This window comes from Monomorium pharaonis, chromosome 4 (assembly GCF_013373865.1).
Source record: "Monomorium pharaonis isolate MP-MQ-018 chromosome 4, ASM1337386v2, whole genome shotgun sequence".
Lineage (NCBI taxonomy): Eukaryota > Metazoa > Arthropoda > Insecta > Hymenoptera > Formicidae > Monomorium > Monomorium pharaonis.
Window position 1 is genome coordinate 18,210,640 of NC_050470.1, and position 21,831 is coordinate 18,232,470.

The window sequence follows — 21,831 nt, forward strand, 5'->3', positions numbered from 1 at the left end:
ACAACGTTAATGTTAAAAAAGGACGCCACAACTCAAATTTTCATAAAAATGGATTTATTTGATTGAAACTTATTTTAATGAAATGGTCTTTCTTAATTGTATCATCCTACACATATACATACTTATATTGCTTCGAATACTTGTAAATGATAAAATATTATAGAAAATATTTTCAACAAAAGTTGTGTGTAAAATAGAATAAATAATAATCAATTCTTAAAAAATCAAGTTTTAAAATTTACATGAAAGTCATAATTATTTTTTAAATTGTATAATTATTTTACATAAAGAATAAACAAATTTTAAAGTCGATACAGTGGCAAAACCTTTATTTACTTTCCAATCACAATGGTTCGACCAAGAGATTAGGTCCTTTTCAAGTGTAAATTACAAATGTATTATTAATCGGGAGACAACAACCATTGACGAGTTTGTAACAGCAAATTCATAAACACGTTCTAAAATATAAAGGAATGCGTATACAGAATGAATAAAATATACAATGAATTTGTAGACTTGCGTGTCTCATTGCCAGTCAAACATATGAATAAATAATTCTTATATTGATTTAAACGAAAACGTCACGAATACAATTCAATTTGTTATCAAGTGCGTGGGAGAACCACAAAAAGACTAAATATATTCTTGTCCTAAGAACAATACAAATGCCAAAAGTAAACACTAAGCGTCCTTTATTACTCAGTTATAAATTGCGACGTAACTTTCCCTCGGAAATCGCCAAGTCCGAAGGGGCTACGCACAATTAAACGGTAACCTTTATTAATTTTAACGAGTAACGCTTTCTCAACGAAAATCGGTAGCTTACGAAAACGGTATCTCCCCAATGGAACTGAAAAAGTTCTCCCCAACGATATCGGTAACCCGCGGAAACGGTATCTCCAAAGGCTCTCTCAACGGTATTGGTAACTTGCTAAAACGGTATCCCCCAAAATATCGCTCGAGAATGCTTTCTCCACGATATCGGTAACTTGCGTAAACGGTATCTTCACAATACTATAGATTTTGGGCGCCAGGCGCGAATTTTCACGCCACACAATAATTAACGATAATGCGGTAGCCAAAGAGAAAGCGTTACTAATGCCGGTAGCTCTTTTACTCTAAGCGATAGAGAGACGTGGTTCTTAGATAAATGGGAAGGGTGGAGATTTCGGATCAAGGCAGGTCGCAGAATAAAATCGGTACACAAATTTTTTAATAAATAATAAGGATCGAAATATATTTCTTGAGTGATGAAAGAATACGGTAACAAACAAAAATAATTGATCTTACTCAAATTATTGAAACACGATAAATTCACAGATCCACGCGATATAAACGAAACAAGAATTTGGAAAACAGAGAAAATGCGGAAACTTTAGAAAATCTGCTATACGAGGCGAGAGGCCGACGAGGTTCTCCGCTCGAATAATCACAACTACAATAATTTTGCGGAAACAGTATTCGCGGTAACAATCAACTCTAACATTAACTAAATGTCGGTGCCGGCTTTGTCCGAGAGGGACGTATTTAACTAATCAATATTCGGGGCCGGTCCAATCTTACGCAAATCCGGGAGGCTGCCGACTCGGCAGTGCCAAGTGATGGCCTTACAATACAGGAAATCCTGGTCCCCAAGAGTCGGTAACACAAGGGCTGGTTCTCCAGATGCAGTAACCCCAGGGCTCGTGCTCGCCGATACGCCTCGGTACGCAGCTCACCGAACAGTGAGGAGCCCCGGTCCCGCGCCGGCCGGCTCGAGCCGCCGCGCATGCGCGTGCGCTTCGATTTTCGGTAGGTCGATCCGCACATCTCGTAGGATCCTCAATCCACCGCAGCGCCGCTTCACCCCAGTGGTGCAAGTTTTGGGCCGCGAGCACCTCGGGTGCTCCGCCGAGCACCGCCGAGCACCCAAGTCGGTCGCGTTCGTACCTCGAGTCTCGGGTCGGCTCGGTCGCTCTCGCTACGCCTGCCGCTATTCGGTTATTAAAAAGAGAGAGACGTCCGTCTTTCTTCCTCCAAGGCTGCCACGAAAGCGTGCGTTCAGCGGCCAGCGATTGAGGATTGACGAAAGGCGCCTATGCTCCCCCCGTCCCCTTGCATGTCCCCCGCTCATCTCGAGCATCGCGATCAACAAGCAGATCAATTGATATCAATCATTGATAGCATTGATCATATTATTCATTATTATTAATTATTAAATTTTTTACCATTAATGTAATTTATTATCTTATTTAAATTATAATAAATTAATTATAATAAAACCAATTATAAATGCACATTAAGTAATAATAAAAATTTTTAATAAATTATTAAATACAACTAAAAATAGAAAGAGCTGACGAGTTAGCAAAAGATCTTTATATCCAATTTCTTAATTCTATAATAGTTAATAGACATTTCGTTATTCGATCATTTTTAATGTATAGTTTTCCCAGATGTACTATAAATATTAAATAAATACGCCAACATGTCAAATGAAAAATAAGTTAAAATCTTAATTACATTGCAACTTTTTTAAATATTAATACTCAGTAATTATAAATACATACATAAATTCGTGAAATATGTAAAATTAACGTAACGTGATCGTGTCATTCTTAAAATTAATTACAAAGTAAATTAAATAAGAGAAATATGAAACTAGTCCACAATTTAACAAAATAAGAAAATAATAAAAATACATATATAATAACAACTCATGACAAACTCATCTCAGACAAAGTATTTAGTCACTGTTAAAACTAAACTAAGTCCAACCGACATTTCAGGAATAAATGTGAGACAGAAAACTCTTGAATTTATCACGTATTCTATTATTATGTATGTATATATTTTTATTACTTACTTTGTTAAATTGCGAATTATTTTTATACTTCTTTTGTCTAATTTATTTTGGAATTAATTTCAAGAACATGAACACGTTATATTAATTTTATACATTTCACAAATTTGTATGTGTATTTATTATTAATTACTGTTGATATTAAAAGAAAATACTGTAGTTTAAATCATAATTTAACAACTAATGTTGCAATTATTCTCACCGATGAGACTTTAATTTATTTTTCTTTCGATGTTGGCGTATTTATGACATTTATTTACTAATTACTAAGTGGCTTCCACGCTACCCATGAGGTGCCACTAATAGCGCGTTAGGTTTTTTTACGTGGACCTTCGCCAGTAGCCCTATTATACCACATTTAATTTCTTGATATTCTTAACACATCTATTTATAGATGTGAGGTCTAGCGTTCCAGATGAGATTTTAATTTATTAAGTACATATTATATATATAGGAAAGGAATAATGAAAGGAATATAAAAGGATATTTAAAAAATTTGAAGTATTTTTTATATCATTTTATATTTTTTAAGAAAAATTATAATATTTGTTTATAATAAATGGGGGACCACCACCTCGACCGCCATCACGGCCGCCACCTCGGTCGCCACCTCGGCGAGGTGGAATTCCTCTTTGGGCTCGCCAACGGGCCCTCGAGCGACCGCCCCCTCTTCTTTTTTCTAAAAATAAATAAATAAATACGTTGGAATAAAATAATTTTTTATATTAATAACGAATAATGTAAAATACTTTACGTCAGTGCTTGAGCCTAGTTGCCCTTTTCGAGCCGATTCCCGAACGCGCCGCCTCCTATGCCCCCACTACCGCGCGCGGCCTTGACGGCCGAGCCGCCGATCTCGCCCGTACGCTTTGTCTCAGGAGCAGCTCTGTATAAGAAATGGTGCCCTGCACCACAAAATTCATTAAAATTACTCTAAGTAAATAATTTTTGTTTTTATAAACAAAAAAGTACTAATTTTTTTATTTCTAATTTATTTTATATGTAGTATAACAATATGTAAAAACATAATATATAAATTAGAATTTTGACAATAGTTTAATTTTTACATCACCCGTGAGGTATTATTATTGATGCTTTTTTTTAAGTGGTTTCTCCAGTAGGCCTAATTCACTAAAAGATGAAATATAATATACAGCTTGGCAGGAAAACAAAATTTTATATATTGTAAGATATATAAAAACGACAGGAAAATTAGAAGAATGCCAAGCTATATATTATATTTCATCTTTTAGTGGATTAGGCCTACTGAGAAAACCACTTTAAAAAAAGCATTAATAATAATACCTCACGGGGTGATGTAAAAATTAAACTATTGTCAAAATTCTAATTTATATATTATGTTTTTACATATTGTTATACTACATATAAAATAAATTAGAAATAAAAAAATTAGTACTTTTTTGTTTATAAAAACAAAAATTATTTACTTAGAGTAATTTTAATGAATTTTGTGGTGCAGGGCACCATTTCTTATACAGAGCTGCTCCTGAGACAAAGCGTACGGGCGAGATCGGCGGCTCGGCCGTCAAGGCCGCGCGCGGTAGTGGGGGCATAGGAGGCGGCGCGTTCGGGAATCGGCTCGAAAAAAGCAACTAGGCTCAAGCACTGCTTTACGTTTTGGCTGCTGTGGCTGCTCTGGCTGCTGTGACTGCTGTGGCTGTACCAGCTCCAGCTGCTGCTGCTGCTCTTTTTGTTTTTGCAGCTCTCCATAAAGGAAGTCCAACTTCTGTTGGACTTCCTCTTGGTGCTGTTGTTGTTGCTGCATTAACTGTTGCAGCAATTGCTGCACAGATGCAGCTTCCTCCGATTCTGATATATAAAAGAAATATACAATATAATATAAAAGAAAACTTTATGATAATGTAAGAAAGAGAATAATAAATTGATTTATTACTCACGGGACAAACTGTACGCCACACAGTGATGCCAAACGCATAAATCTTGGACATGGTTTGAAAAATCTCAAAGACTCGACTGATACGCATACAATTTGGTACATAAAGGTTTTCGGGGTTGCTAATTTTGAATTTGGTATCAAAATTTAAAAAAACAAAATGGCGGATTGAATATAGCGGACAAAAATTCAAAAAGTACATGAATATTGACTTCTATTTGTAAGTTTTTTTAGTAATATTTTAATCAGTCTCATGGAAAATAGTATAATTCTAGGTACATATTCTCTAAATTTCCTAGAGCAAAACATTACTCTAAAAGAGTAAAAATTGGATATATCTAAATTTGAGTGATTTGTCATTCTAATTAGAGTTCGAATGACAAAATATTTGATTTAAAAAAGTACAAGAAGGCTTTTATAAGATTATATTTATTTTTTTACCAAAATATAAAAAAATTTAATTTCTAAATTTGATTTAAAAAAAAAACGCTAAATGATGCTAAAGAAGAGACAAAGTGGAAATTAAAGCGCTCATCTTAAAGAATGAAATTTCACTTGAAACAACTGCAGTCAAGTGCAACTTTTAAAAAAATTCACTTTTAAAAGTGCCCTATTCATGTACGAGTTTGGCTCGCGAGTCCGCCTCGACAAGTTTGATTTGCGAGTGAGATTGTAATGTTTGTCACAACTAGAGCTGCCAGACTTGCCGGGTTGTCCCTCTATTTTCCCTCTATAATGTTACGTGTTATAAGTGCACGGACCCCCAAAGTAGATATATATCTTAATTTATATTAATTTACATAATGTCAATTTTTTTAAAAGTTGCACTCGGCTGCAGTTGTTTAAGTGAAATTTCGTTCTTTAGGATGAGTACTTTAATTTCCACTTTGTCTCTTTTTTAGCATCATTTAGCGTTTTTTTTTAATCAAATTTAAAAATTAAATTTTTTTATATTTTGGTAAAAAAATAAATATAATCTTATAAAAGCCTTCTTGTACTTTTTTAAATCAAATATTTTGTCATTCGAACATATCTCGTCATATTTTGTCATTTGAACTCTAATTAGAGTGACAAATCACTCAAACTTAGATATATCCAATTTTTACTCTTTTAGAGTAATGTTTCGCTCTAGAAAATTTAGAGAATATGTGCCTAGAATTATTATACTATTTTCCATGAGACTGATTAAAATATTACTAAAAAAACTTACAAATAAAAGTCAATATTCATGTACTTTTTGAATTTTTGTCCGCTATATTCAATCCGCCATTTTGTTTTTTTAAATTTTGATACCAAATTCAAAATTAGCAACCCCGAAAACCTTTATGTACCAAATTGTATGCGTATCAGTCGAGTCTTTGAGATTTTTCAAACCATGTCCAAGAATTTAGGCGTTTGGCATCACTGTGCGCCATGGCGGTTGCTTTTCAACTGTGCAAAACGGCAGAGCTATGCAAACAATTGAAAATCGCGTGCACGTGTTGCGCTGCGCGCCGGGCGCCGGGCGCCACGCGGCTGATTCTTCATTGTGTGAGTGCGAGCCGCGTTTGTCGTTTGACTGTATGCGGAGAGCACGATATCACGATTTGTTTATTACTTGATTTCACGGTGTTAATATATTATTTTTTATGCGATTTTATACGATTGAGTGTTAACGTTTTGAACGTAAGTGCATTTTACAAACAACGTTACATTGAGAAAGCTGAAAGTTTTGATTGTGAATCAGTAAGAAACTTTTATATATTTTTCTCTTATTTATTCTCCTTCTTTTCATTTTTTCTTTTCTTTGATTCTTCGTTTGATTTCTTTCTTGTTGTCAATAAAAATGTGCGAGCCATTAGAGAAGAAAAATAAGCGAAGCTTTCAAGAAGCTTGGCTTAGCGATACTCAATATAAATTTTGGATACGCAAAGTACCGTTGAATGACGAGCTTTATCATTGCACTGTATGTAAGAAAAATTTGTCTTGTAATACACGTATTTCAAGACATGCAAATTCTACGCCTCACAAAGAAAATCTGCAAAAAGCTACATTTTCTTTAACAAAAAATGCCGATATAAATGAAACTATTTCTCAGACAAAACAAAAATTTCGACAAGAATGGTTAGATATTGAATTGTTTAAACCATGGTTACGTGAAGCATCACATGATAAAACATTATTTTTTTGCGAATTTTGTGAAAAATACATGGATGCTAGGTTGTCACACATTTATCGTCATGCAGATTCCGCAGTGCACTTAAAAATTGCTGCAGATAGAAATAAAGAAAGAAAGGAAACAGACGAAGATATTAATATTACGGACAAATCGCTTTTGTCGTTTGATGAGCGAAAGAAAGCAGCAGAAATTAAATACGCTGCATTTATTGCCGAAAAAAATATTTCTCATCAAACGGCAAAAGATATTCTCTCATTTTTCCAAGAGATAGGAAAAGATTCTAAAGTATTAGAAGCCATGAGCACGAGTTGGACTAAGTGTAACAAAATTATTTCAAACGTACTATGTCCAGTTGAAACCGATCGTGTTGTTGATATTCTGCAAAATAATAAATTTACGATTTTTATTGATGAAACGTCTGATATTACAAATCAAAAATGGATGACGTTTCATAGTCGGTATGTTGATCCTGAAACATTAGATGTTCGCTCGCAATTAATTAAATTGATCGATATTGATGCAAGAAATTGCAACGCGGAAAAGTTATTTGAGGCATTTAGAAATGTTATGTATGAATTACAAATTCCATTTTTAAACATTGTTACTTTATCATGTGATAATGCATCCGTAATGACAGGCAAAAATTCATCTTTTAAAACAAAGCTTGGGAACATTTGTAAAAATGTTTTAACATTGTCTTGCCCATGTCATTCCGCCGCGTTAGTTGCACATGCTGCATGCAATAAGATTCCAGACTATTGCGAGGAATTTATTTAAAAAATAGCAACTTTTATTAACAATAGTCCCAAGCGATCTGCTATTTTTCAAGAATTTTATGAATGTTTTCAGGAAACAAACCGCAAAATTCTAAAATTATCCGATACACGATGGCTTTCTCGGCATTTGTGTATTGACAAACTTTTGGAATATTGGGATACTGTTAAGCTTTTTTTACAAGAAACTATTATAAATGAAAAGATAAAAACTGGCGAATATTTATTAAATATTATGCAAAAACTTGATGTAAAAGCATATTTGTTATTTTTAAAACATATTTTAAATTTTTTTAATATGTTTAATGCATTCTTCCAAGCAATAGAAACGAGAATACATCTATTGCAGCCAAAATCACTTCAGTTCCTAATCATGATTTGTAAACCTTTTATGAAAACAGAGTTTTTAAAATCTGTAAATATTAATTTTGAATTTTCTAAAACAGATTATCACAAATCATTAAATGAAATATATTTAGGAACTGAATGTGAAAAATATCCTAATGAATTAGTTATACAAGGACACGTAGATGTAGTTGCAAATGTTCGACAAAACTTTTCGCAATTTTACATTACTGCTGCTCGAGACATTTCAAAGAAATTACCAATAAACGACCCATTTTTGTCAAAATTGAAAGTTTTTGAAGTAGAGACAGCATTACGTGATCGTAATAGAGAAACTTCATTTAATGATGTTTCTTTTGTTGCTCAAACTTTTACCGGGTTTGACGACAATGCATTAAAAAAAGAATGGTTTGCTTTACATCAAGATTTTACAGAAGCAGAAAAAGATAATTTGACAATGTTAAATTTTGATGAAATGTGGAAAAAAATTTTCCAACGCAGTAACCAATTTCCAAATTTAAAGTCTTTTGTCAATACTGTTAGATCACTGCCTAATTCGAATGCCGACTCAGAGAGAATCTTTTCCTTTCTACTTGATTTAAAAACAAAAAAACGAAATAAACTTTCGCCTGCAGCAATCAATGCTACTTGTGTCTTGAAATCAGCATTGAAAGCGAGAAAAGAAAATGCTCTCGATATAAAAATTGATGAGAAGCATTTAATTTTAATGTCTACAAATAAATTATATGTTACATGTCCTAAAAGAACCAAATTTCATTTAACATTACATGCTGAAGGTAGTGATGATGATGATAATAATGATGATGAGATTCATCATCCTTCCACTTCAAATAAACAATAATGATGTTTAAAAATTTGGTCTAAAACGCTAGACTTCACATCTATGAATAATAGATGTGTTAAATAATTAATTAAAAACTGATCTAAAACGCTAGACCTCACATCTATGAATAATAGATGTGTTAAATAATTAACTAAAAACTGGTCTAAAACGCTAGACCTTACATCTATGAATAATAGATGTGTTAAATAATTAATTAAAAACTGGTCTAAAACGCTAGACCTCACATCTATAAATAGATGTGTTAAGAATATCAAGAAATTAAATGTGGTATAATAGGGCTACTGGCGAAGGTCCACGTAAAAAAACTTAACGCGCTATTAGTGGCACCTCATGGGTAGCGTGGAAGCCACTTACAAGGGAACGGACAGAACTGTCCCTCACCGATTTTAATGAGCTTTGGCTATGTTGTAGAACATAAAAAAATATTAGACTCATATTTTTTTTTATCTGCGTATCTCGACGTTTAAGGGTTGAAACCACCCCTCGAAAATAACGCATTTTTTCGTTTTTTGCGAATATCTTTGAAAATATAAGGTTTATGAAAAAATGTTCTATATAAAAGTTTTATGGCATTTTATACTCTTTACAATAGTATATTTATATTTTTTAAAAATTTTAAACTTTTTAATTTATCCCACCCCCCACCTCCTTTTTTCAACATATAAAAAATTTTGTAAGGACAAAAATTAAAGAGCATTAAAAGCCGAATCCACCCATGTATAATAACATATGGGTTCCATCATTCTCAATTATTAGCAAAACGAGATAGTAATCTCGCGCTATAGGTGCCGCGCTAGAAGTAGTGTTGCGTTATTTCTTTAGTCGCGTCACACTCAATAACTGCCACTTCTGCGTATATTTTTATATTAAAACATAAAAATGGATTAATTTTAATTATATAATACGCAACGTATTACTCGATATAAAGCATAAATGTATATATATAACAAAATTAGCATATATATACGTATGTGCCTACGTACATTTTCATTGTTACAAATGCGAAAATAAATTAATATGAAGCAAAATATTTTTTAACATTTATAACTGCAAATACAATATAACAAAATATATAATATCAAGAGGAAAATATAAAATATAAACTGCTATTATATAAATATAATAACTATTTGCATAATTATATTATTTACACTATATGCACGTAGCACGCTCTGATAATAAAGATAATATAATATATAATTTAATAAGTTTGAAATATTAATTAAAAAATATTATTAAATAAAAATGAAAGTATAAATAAAGGAAAAGTGAAAAGAGGTTGAAATAATTGTTACAAATATAATTTTACCAATATAAAATTTTTATTAAACAGAAATAAAAGAATACCAATATTTATTGCATGGGTAAGGAAAACTGCTAAAATCTTACCAAACATGTTTATAAATGTCTTATATTTATGGCACATATTCATTACAAAGATGATGTTCGTGGAAAAAATGTGTTATACAAAGCGATTTTCTACACCAAGAACAAGTTATAATGGCTATTTCGTCACAAAGATCGCATTTTACTTTAGAATTCTTTTTAAAACAAAAGTCTACTGGTGTTTCAAATTCTATCGGTATAACTTGCAGGTATTCATCGTATGCATTCTCTACGTACCCACTTTTAGTCCACGCATATTTAAATATATTTTGAAACCTGGGCGACGAGAATTGATGGTGTGTTAATGATTGTAATTTCAAGATATTATTTCTATTATGAAGATCTAAAGCCAGATTTAACAACATAATAGTATCAGAAAAGTATTTAATGAAATTCTTCCACAATCGAAATCCGTATACGTCTAATGGCTGTATTTTTCCCGTTGTACCGGCTGGAATAGTTAGGAAAACAATATCTGTTGCAGAATCTGGTTTAGTTTCTGAAACTATGTTAGGACAATGTCCACTCCACGAATCTAACAACAATACTGATTGTGGCCCGACATTCGGAAAAAATACTTCCTTTAGCCAAGTTTTTACATGATTTGATGTTAATTTGCCTGACTTTGAAGCCGTAACAAAGATATTAGGCGCGTTGAATAATGTTTCTTGTACTCTCGGACCAAATGTTCCTGTAATTTCTTTTAATACTATGAAAAGAGGTGATAATAATCTACCATCAGCCGAAATAGTCGGTTGAATTGTATAGCTATGCGTGGTTGCTGATATAGACTGTACTGTAGATTCTACGTTTTTAATACCTTTTTGAGCTAAAGTACGACCAGAATGAAATTCTAACTGAAATCCACTCTGATCTGAATTATAAATATTTTCCACGCCAAATCGATTAATATAATATTTTACGTTTGCAATAAATGTCTCGCATTTATTTTCTAAATCAGGTTTTGATAATAGAGACTTTTTTGTAACAAATTTTGTTATTTTTCTAGATACAATATTATGTGCTTTTTTAAATCTTTGTACCCATTTCTCTGAAGCTTTAAATCCTGCCACATTTTCTTCATTTTGTGCTTGAGAAGCCCATCGAGCGATGTCAATGTCATGAATGATGATTTTTCTTTCAAGTGCTTCATTAAAATGGTCTAATGTGTATTGAGAAATTTTTTTTAATTTTTCTGGCCTACTACCACCTTGGATGAAATAGTTTTCCCATCGTCGTAATTGTCGTATCGATGTAACTTGTCTAAATTTTTGCTTAACTCCTTCAAGCGATCTTGGTTTTGTCTTACCACTTTTCCAGTATTCCACAGCTTGCCTCTTATAGTCATTTGATATTGTTTTTTCAACTGAATCACAAATAACTTCTTCTGGAAAATAGATTTTTTCTTCATCCGCTTCTAATAAATCAACTTTTTCCGCTTCTGGCACCTCATACTCATCATAAAAATCTAAAGTTTCTTCCTCTTCTAATTGAAATTGTTCTTCATTTTTTATTTCTAATAGCATATGTTCAATTTTTTCATTCACTCGTCTTTCCTGCGATGTTATCGGAGTGTTCGGATAATCCAAACCATTGAAAGTTATAGCGAGTAAAAATATCACATTATATGGATTAAATTGCAGCATTCTGAAATATTAAAATTAAATATATATCTCAATCTTTTATTATATGTAAAAAATAATACACTTCATAATCAATAAATAGAATTGTCTTCCCTGGTGGAAATATTTTTACAATTTTTTATGCATTTCTATAAAAAATTAAAATTTTTTACAACAAATCAAAACTTTCTACAAATTAATGAAAATTGTAAAAATTCATGACAATTTGTAATTAATATAGTATTTTTGAGTTTCTACAATTTTTTACGAGCACTTTCATGAGCGACGTAATTAATTGTAGAAGTTGTACATTGTTGTAAAAATCACAACTATTCACAACTATCTACAACATTTTACGAATATTTTTATGACCGCATGTAATATATATACTTATAATATTTTTATCATTATTTTTATATTTTTACAACATATCTAATATTAGAATTGAATACGTTAATACCACTAATAAAAATATTTTTTAAATTTTTTACGCAAAAAATGCAAACACCACAATTTTTATGATATAATTACAACTTTGTACGATACATTATTTGTATGTCAAACAACGCGATTTGGGCCATGCTTGTAATATTTTATAGATTTGCATAGAAAATTGTAATTTTCTATAATATTACAACGCATCTACGAAAAATTATACTTTTCATAGATGTTTGTAATTTTTCATAAATGTTTGTAAATTTTCATAGATGTTTGCAGTTTTCCATAAATTTTTCTACGTAAATCTATGAAAAATTATAAACATGGCCCAAATCGCGTTGTTTGACATAAAAATGAAGTAGATGTATTGTACAAAGTTATAGTTAAATCATAAAAAATTGTAGTCTTCGCATTTTTTGCGTAAAAAATTGTAAAAATATTTCTACTAGAGTTTCTATGATAGTTATGTCGTTTCAAACTCTCTTGATAAAAAAAAAATAATAAGTCAAAATGAATTAAGTCACTAAAACTGAATAATAATTATAGGGAGACTACAGTCAAGACATTAAAATAAATATTTGACATTTAAAGTAAATAAAAAATAATTTTGTAAACGAAATAGTTGTGCTAATACAGATGATTACAAAAAATATGTAGAATTAATCACAACATCAATTACAACATTTATTGTTATGAAAATTGCTCTAAAAAATAATTTTTTTAGAAATATGAAATCGGAGAATAATATGAAAGATGACAAAAAATGAATGACAATGACAGAATTAAACGGCACACATTAAGAGAGTAAAGAGTAATAAATTAAAAGCAGATACTTACATGTTCACGAAAGAACAATACTTGTGACAATACACTATCCAATATACTTGTTCACATTACCAACTACGAACTGAAACGGCAGCTTCTCCTTTATATATTTATACGAATGTATATATGCAATACATTTTGCACACGACACCGGCGTATAAATTTAGCAACAATGATAGACGGATTGGTTGTTCTTGCGCAGGCGTGAGGCTTCAATAAAGTATCTATTAGTAATAGGAAGGAGATGTTTGGTCCCCATACAATTTTGCAAAAAATCTTACCAGTATTTATCAAATAAAATACAATATTTATAAATTATTCTATTTAATACGAGAAAATATACATGCGTGTTTAATATGTGAAATGTGTTCACGTCTTTATAAATTTGCAAAAAATTGTATGGGGATCAAATATCTCCTTCCTATTACTAATAGATGCTTTATTGAAGCCTCACGCCTGCGCGAGAACAACCGATCTGTCTATCACTGTTGCTATATTTATACGTTAGTGTCGTGTGCAAGATGTATGATCAAAGATCTCCTTCCTATTACTAATAGATATTTTACTGAAGCCTCACGTGATGCGCTTGCGCGAAAACAACCGGTCCCTTTATCAACAGTGATATTAAAGTTATTTGTCCGTGTCGTATGCAAAATGTATATATACATCCGTATAAATGTATTTTTAAACTTCAAATTAAATTAAATTATATACTTATATTATCTTTATTATCAGAGCGTGCTACGTGCATATAGTGTAAATAATATAATTATGCAAATAGTTATCATATTTATATAATAGCAGTTTATATTTTATATTTTCCTCTTGATATTATATATTTTGTTATATTGTATTTGCAGTTATAAATGTTAAAAAATATTTTGCTTCATATTAATTTATTTTCGCATTTGTAACAATGAAAATGTACGTAGGCACATACGTATATATATGCTAATTTTGTTATATATATACATTTATGCTTTATATCGAGTAATACGTTGCGTATTATATAATTAAAATTAATCCATTTTTATGTTTTAATATAAAAATATACGCAGAAGTGGCAGTTATTGAGTGTGACGCGACTAAAGAAATAACGCAACACTACTTCTAGCGCGGCACCTATAGCGCGAGATTACTATCTCGTTTTGCTAATAATTGAGAATGATGGAACCCATATGTTATTATACATGGGTGGATTCGGCTTTTAATGCTCTTTAATTTTTGTCCTTACAAAATTTTTTATATGTTAAAAAAAGGGGGTGGAGGGTGGGATAAATTAAAAAGTTTAAAATTTTTAAAAAATATAAATATACTATTGTAAAGAGTATAAAATGCCATAAAACTTTTATATAGAACATTTTTTCATAAACCTTATATTTTCAAAGATATTCGCAAAAAACGAAAAAATGCGTTATTTTCGAGGGGTGGTTTCAACCCTTAAACGTCGAGATACGCAGATAAAAAAAAATATGAGTCTAATATTTTTTTATGTTCTACAACATATCCAAAGCTCATTAAAATCGGTGAGGGACAGTTCTGTCCGTTCCCTTGTTAGTAATTAGTAAATAAATGTCATAAATACGCCAACATCGAAAGAAAAATAAGTTAAAATCTCATCGGTGAGAATAATTGCAACATTAGTTGTTAAATTATGATTTAAACTACAGTATTTTCTTTTAATATCAACAGTTGACTGCGAATGCGCCGCTTATGTCGGCGCGAGTGCCGGAACCGCCCAGCGCTGAGCGCGGAGTGCGTGTCGTGTGAATTCGGAAATTCACTCGAGGATGAGATTAGATGAGGTGGATCATAAATGACGCACTTACATGTCAACTTTACAGAACTTTATTATGTTTCACTTCTCACTTGACAAATACAAAGAGTACGCTCTCGCGCGGAACTGAGAGTGAGATCCGGACATACGCGAAGACAACGAGATGTGAGCGCGATCGGCAATCTTCCTTGCACGATGATAGGCTGCCGAAAAGAAAGGCGCGTCGGAAATCTTGTTAAGCGTGGCGATGCACGCTTTCGCGACGGAAATCTTGCGATCGACGGATATCTTGTCGCGCAGCAGCCGTGCAATCACGAACGCGACGTCGTCAGCCGGTTAATGGGATGGTCGTACTATCGATATCTCGACTTGATCTCTCAGTTCGCGATTGAGCGCCAAATGTAACAATATATGAGTGATTAATCGAAAAAGGCGTACTTCGATGTATTTCGACACACAGCAAATAGTCACTCGCGATCCCGATATAGAGAGAAACAGCGCGGGATCGTAAATGTTTGTAACTTGAACGAATTGCGCGAAGCGCGAAGAATGATCTTGGCGGGCGGTAGCAGGCGCAAGACTGGCCGCGGAGGATCGCTCCGGGAAATCGGGCGCCTCCACACTATCCGATCAAAACGCTTACAGTGCGTGGCGATCACTCACCACGCAGCTGATCTGCGGAGGACCACGCGATCCTCCATCGAGAGGATCACGCGGTCCTCCACCGAGGAGCATGAAGCTCAGAAACTGCGGTTCTAGACGGCCGGCGTGATATTGTGTCCCCGCTCGACCGCTGCTAAATCTTATTGACATGCCGTGAGCATGCCATCAGCAAGCGCGACAAATTCAAGGGACGGTAAATTTGAAAGGGAAAATCAAATCCCGAACATATCGGCCGCCTTGAAACGTTCGTTTCAAAATTTCGCGAAATAAATCTCGATCAATGAGAACCGGCGGATTAGACAATCGAAAAGTACTTAAACTAAAGCACAAAGAAGCGCAACTAATTCTAGACTTAAGCTATCGGAAATGAACGCTACTATAAACAATATTAATGACAATGCAAGGACAAGGAACATAAAAAAATCTTGCTCGTGAAACGCACCTATTCAACGTCGGCTTGCGCGGCGCTTTTGATCGGCAACGGGCATAGCTTTACGATCGGACGCTTGTATTCCGAGGTCGCAGTCCGCACGGTGACGACCCGCGTTAGCCCGTCCGAACCGGGGTGACAGCGGATGACTCGGCCGAGCTCCCACTTGCAGGGAGGCAAGCTAGAGTTACGTAGAAGGACGAGTTGCCCGAGTTCCACTGACGCCGTCGGATGCCGCCATTTGTCGCGCTGCTGCAGCGTATTAACGTAGTCGTCTGCCCACAGTTTCCAAAACCGTTCGGTGATTTGTTGAATAAGTTGCCAACGAGACAAGCGACTCTCGTTGAGCTTCAGCAGCGACGGTTCCGGGGGCACGGTGATCGCGGATCCGATCAAAAAGTGGCCCGGCGTCAGACTCTCATAGTCATCAAGAGAATCCGACAACGGTGCGATTGGACGCGAGTTTAGGCACGCCTCGATTTTGCAAAGAAGAGTCGCAAACTCCTCGAACGATAGAGTAGCTTCCCCCAAAACCCGACGGAGGTGATGTTTCACGCTGCGGACGCCCGATTCCCACAGTTCTCCGAAATGAGGGGCAGAGGTGGGGATAAAATGCCACGACACATTATCGTCCGCGGTTTTGTTTAAGAACTCAGGATCGCGAATCGACGACTGATAGGCGATCCGAAGTTCTCCGTCAGTGCCGACGAACGTCGTTCCATTGTCAGAATACATCGATTGCGACAGACCTCGACGCGAACAGAATCTTAGATACGCGTTGAGGAATGACGGAGTGGAGTAGTCCCCGACTAATTCGAGGTGAATGGCTCGAGTAGCCATGCAGATGAATAAGGCAATATATGCCTTTCGTGATTGGATTCCGCGACCGGCGGATGCGCGGACTTTAACGGGCCCGGCGTAATCGATCCCGCAATGCGCGAAACTGCGAGGTGGAGGCGACACACGCATCTTAGGGAGATCGCCCATCAACTGCACCGGGGTTGCAGCTCGTTCGCGACAACATTTTATGCACGCGTGTATGACCGCTTTCACTAAACTCCGAGCGCGCACCACCCAAAATTCTTGGCGGAGAATACTTATTGTGAGTTGCGGGCCCCCGTGCAAGGCTCGCATATGAGCTTGCAAGATAATGAGTTACACGAGAGGGTGCGAAGCTAACAATATAGGATGTCGCACCCGGTATGGGAGGGGAGCGTGGCGCAAACGACCTCCCACACGAAGGATCCCTTCCTCGTCGAGAAACGGCCCAAGGGCGACAATCGAACTTTTCGGTGAGATGGTCTGACTTTTGGTTAGCAGACGCATCTCGTCCGTGAATAGCTCCGCCTGGATTCGTTTTATCCAGAACGTTCTGACGAGATTGCAATCGTTTGACGAGAAAGCGACATCCGTGAGCGCTACCTGGTGAGTCGAAGCATTCCGAACGCGACAAGCGGTTATAAATTTGAGAATGTACGCCGTTACGTGAATTAATTTAGGCCACGACGAGTATTGGAAAGCAAGATCCCATTGATCTGCGGGCTCAGAAATAAGAAGTGCAGTAATTCGCTCCTCGGTCAGAGCGTCAGAAGAGCGAGGGACAGGCTCCGGAGGCCAATTCTCCCTGTCGAATTGAAGCCAGGGTGGGCCCTGCCACCACAACGAGTGATCGCGAAGCTCGTCGCCGGGTAGTCCTCGCGACGCGCAATCCGCGGGGTTGTCTAGCGTAGGCACGTACCGCCACTCAGCGTCCGGCAATCGCGATTGAACGTCTTGAACTCGGTTGGCGACAAACGTTTTCCACCGAGATGGGTGAGCGCGTACCCAGGCGAAGACGATCGTCGAGTCAGTCCAGCAAATACAAGGAGTAGCCCGGTCAGCGAGAGATTTGCGAACGAACTGCATGAGACGAACTAGAAGTACGGCAGCCGACAATTCAAGTCGCGGGATAGTAAGGGGAGCAATCGGCGCCACCCTTGATTTGCCAGCAAGCAAAGAAAGCGTAGTATCGCCAGAGACGGTAAGGACCTTCAAATATACGGAAGCCGCGTATGCGAGATTAGACGCATCGGCGAAACCGTGGAACTCCGCATGTACGATATCCGCGTGGACGCCCGACCATCGCGGAATTTGGATATCGTTGAGTTTTGAAAATTGAGCGTAGAGTACCTTCCATTGTCCGAGTAGAGGCTCCGGAATGTCTCCATCCCACGAGGTTTGAAGACGCCAAAGTTGCTGCATCAGAATTTTAGCGGTAATGGTGACAGGCCAAACCCAGCTTAATGGATCGTACAGCTCAGCGATCGTGGAAAGAATCGCGCGTTTACTTCGAGGCAAAGGATCTGCGAAAGTTACCTTGAACTGAAAAACATCGAAAAACAGCGAGGGATTCCATACGATATCGAGGATTTTAACCCTGTCATCAATCGCGATTTGTTTGTCGCAGGCCAAACCATGATCCTCAGGATCAATGTCGGCAAGGAGCGCAGGAGAATTACTCGACCATTTACGCAACTCAAATCGACCGCACCGCAACAAAGATACGAGCTGATCGCGGACCGTCCGCAGATGAGTGAGGTCATCCCCGCCGAATAATACATCGTCGATGTAAATTTGATCGCGCAAAATCGGAGCCGCGAGGGGGAACCGATGCCCTTTGTCGTCGACCAAACATTTGATTACGCGCAGCGCGAGAAACGGAGCGCATTTCATCCCGTAAGTGACAGTCAGCAGCTGATAGTCGAGGGGCTCCGCGAGATCGTCATTCCACAAGACGCGCTGATAATCGACGTCGCGTGGATCAACCAAAATCTGGCGATACATCTTAGCGATGTCCGCCGAATAGACGTACTTAAAATGATGCCATTGCAATATGACGGTAGGCAGATCCGTCTGCAGTTTCAGCCCGGCAAGCAAAAATTCATTTAGCGACGATCCGTTCGATGTACGGTTCGACGCATTGAAAACGACGCGCAAGTGTATCGTGGCACTATCCGCCCGGAATACCGGATGATGCGGGATGTACACGCGTTGATCAAGTGAACCCTCAGTGACGGACGCCCGACGCATGTGCCCGAGCTCCTCATACGCGCGCATGAAGTCATCGTATTCGCGCTTGAGTGCGGGCTGCGAGCGGAGCCGCCGCGATAACGAATGATACAGACGTTCGGCAGAAGGGCGCGAACAGCCGATATCAATCGGAGGGCCCTGTCTGAAGGGCAGTCGTACAATATACTTGCCGTCCGAACATCGCGAATGAGTAGCGCGAAAATGAGATTCGCATTGATCGTCTTGTGGAGTGAGAGCATGAGCTTGAGGGAGTTCCTCAATCTCCCAAAATCGTCGTAGCTCTTCATCGAGAGACGGAGAGGGCGAGCAATGATGCGCCGCGACGTGAAAAGAAGAGAGCGAAACATTTGAATTGTTGATCGCTTCGCGGGGCGAGCGCGAATCGGGCGCGAGCGGCCCGGAGACTATCCACCCGAGAATTGAGTTTTGCGCGACGGGTTGCCCGTGCTCTCCTCTCCGAATTCCCTCCTGAATTAAATCGCCGTATACGTCCGCACCGATTATAACGTTAATCGGGTCGGAGCTTGTCGGGTCAGCATCCGCCCATTTAATACCGGACAGGTGCGTAATCGCCGCAAGATCCGACATGCATTTTGGCGCGTATGAAGTAAGAGAACTCAAAATGAGCGCGGTCGTCGACAGAGACGGAATCCGAATCGCGAGAAGAGATAAGAATGGAAGTAGCATGTCGAACCGTGCCGACGTCGATGCCACCGACGGCCGAAATTGCGACCGACATTCGGATCCGCTTCGCATGCAATAATTGAGCGAGATTCTCCGATATGAATGTGGCTTCGGAACCCTGGTCGACCAGAGCCCTTACCGTGACGGAACGGCCAGACACGGTCCGAATCCTGACCCACGCGGTCGCCAAAAAAATTTGTGATTTGATGCTCGACGTTGTAGACGCGGCGGCGGACGAAGTCGAAGACAGCGCCTTGCGCACGGCGACGGCGTTAGAGTCAGAACTCGAATGTCGCTGAGCGCATGACCGACAACTATATTTACTATTGCATTCCGGAGCTGCGTGACGGCTGCTTAAACAATTAAAGCAGCGTTTGAAGCGTTTGACCATTTCGCGTCGCTGATTTACATTTTTTTATATAAAGTCAGGGCACGCATTCAAATAATGACGGGCCTTGCACAACGGACAAGCCGACGCTGCGCGGTCGAACGCGGTCGCGACGTGAACGCGCGAAGACGTCGCAGGCTTTGACGACTTCGTAGCGGAACTCAACGAGCATTCTTCCAACGCGCGGATGCGATATGTCAGGAATTGATTTAGCGCCTCGTAAGTTGGCGGCGCGTCGACGCCATTCGTATAAAGAGTCCACGCCTTACGCGTGATCGGATCCAAGCGATTTGACATAAGATGGACAAGCATATCATCCCATAGATCGCTCGCAGAGCGATTGAGTTTTTCTAATGACGCGAGCGCGATGTTCACTTTGTCGCATTGCGATTGGAGATCGGACGCGGACTCACGAGTCAGAGCCGACAGGCCGAGCAACGTCGATAGAAAAGACAAAAGCGTTCGTCTTTTACTCTCGAATCGCGCCGTTAGCGTCTGCCACGCAGTATTAAAATTATTTGCAGTAATTGTAATCTTACTAATACATTCGAGCGCGGGACCTTTCAATGACGACGAAAGATAATGCATGCGGGCAAAATCCGTAATATCTTTATTCTTAATTATTAGCGAAGTGATACGATCGCGGAAAGTCTCCCATTCCGCGTAGTTGCCGTCAAACGGTGGTAATCGAATGGTCGGCAAATTTAAGATAGACAACGCGGACGCGTCAGAAGACGTTGTCATATGTGTGCTCTCGATTGATTGGTTGTGACTCACGACCGGCTCGAGCTCCTCCAAGCACTCCGTCATGTAGTCCAACGCCAGATTGTACGCCTCCTCAGTCTTGTCGAAATGACCTTTGGCGAAATATTCTGTGGAAGCCTGGGTGAAAGCCGGGATTGATTGCAGGAGAATCCCATGGTTTTCTCGATACGAGCGCCAATTGACATTGAAAGTAGCGATTCGTGAGCGGATCTTTGCCGCCGTCAGATTTCCTTTGCCAAGCCTTTTGAAGTTATCCAGCGCTCGCTGGATCGAGTACTGGAACACTAACTGATTGGAGAGTATCTCCGACATGATGTGAGCGCGAGTTGCACCTAACCAATTTCAAATAGCAATAAACACACACTCACGATCCGGCTCGAAGGACTAGTAAATGACTGCAAATGCGCCGCTTATGTTGGCGCGAGTGCCGGAACCGCCCAGCACTGAGCGCGGAGTGCGTGTCGTGTGAATTCGGAAATTCGCTCGAGGATGAGATTAGATGAGGTGGATCATAAATGACGCACTTACATGTCAACTTTACAGAACTTTATTATGTTTCACTTCTCACTTGACAAATACAAAGAGTACGCTCTCGCGCGGAACTGAGAGTGAGATCCGGACATACGCGAAGACGACGAAATGTGAGCGCGATCGGAAATCTTCCTTGCACGATGATAAGCTGCCGAAGAGAAAGGCGCGTCGGAAATCTTGTTAAGCGTGGCGATGCACGCTTTCGCGACGGAAATCTTGCGATCGACGGATATCTTGTCGCGCAGCAGCCGTGCAATCACGAACGCGACGTCGTCAGCCGATTAATGGGATGGTCGTACTGTCGATATCTCGACTTGATCTCTCAGCTCGCGATTGAGCGCCAAATATAACAATA

The 21,831-nt window shown here is 37.9% G+C and overlaps 2 protein-coding genes across 2 annotated transcripts in view; one reads left to right on the forward strand and one right to left on the reverse strand.

The window, feature by feature from the left end:
* LOC118645151 overlaps positions 1 to 21,831 on the forward strand; it is a gene marked incomplete at its 5' end in the record, with an annotated part of 144,092 nt that overhangs the window by 120,828 nt on the left and 1,433 nt on the right.
* On the reverse strand, positions 10,199 to 13,419 carry LOC118645150. Its single transcript, XM_036285668.1, has 2 exons — positions 13,182 to 13,419; positions 10,199 to 11,931 (listed from the first exon to the last, which is right to left on the reverse strand). The coding sequence occupies exon 2, from the start codon at positions 11,928 to 11,930 to the stop codon at positions 10,314 to 10,316; it is 1,617 nt and encodes a 538-aa protein (XP_036141561.1). The 5' UTR covers position 11,931; positions 13,182 to 13,419; the 3' UTR covers positions 10,199 to 10,313.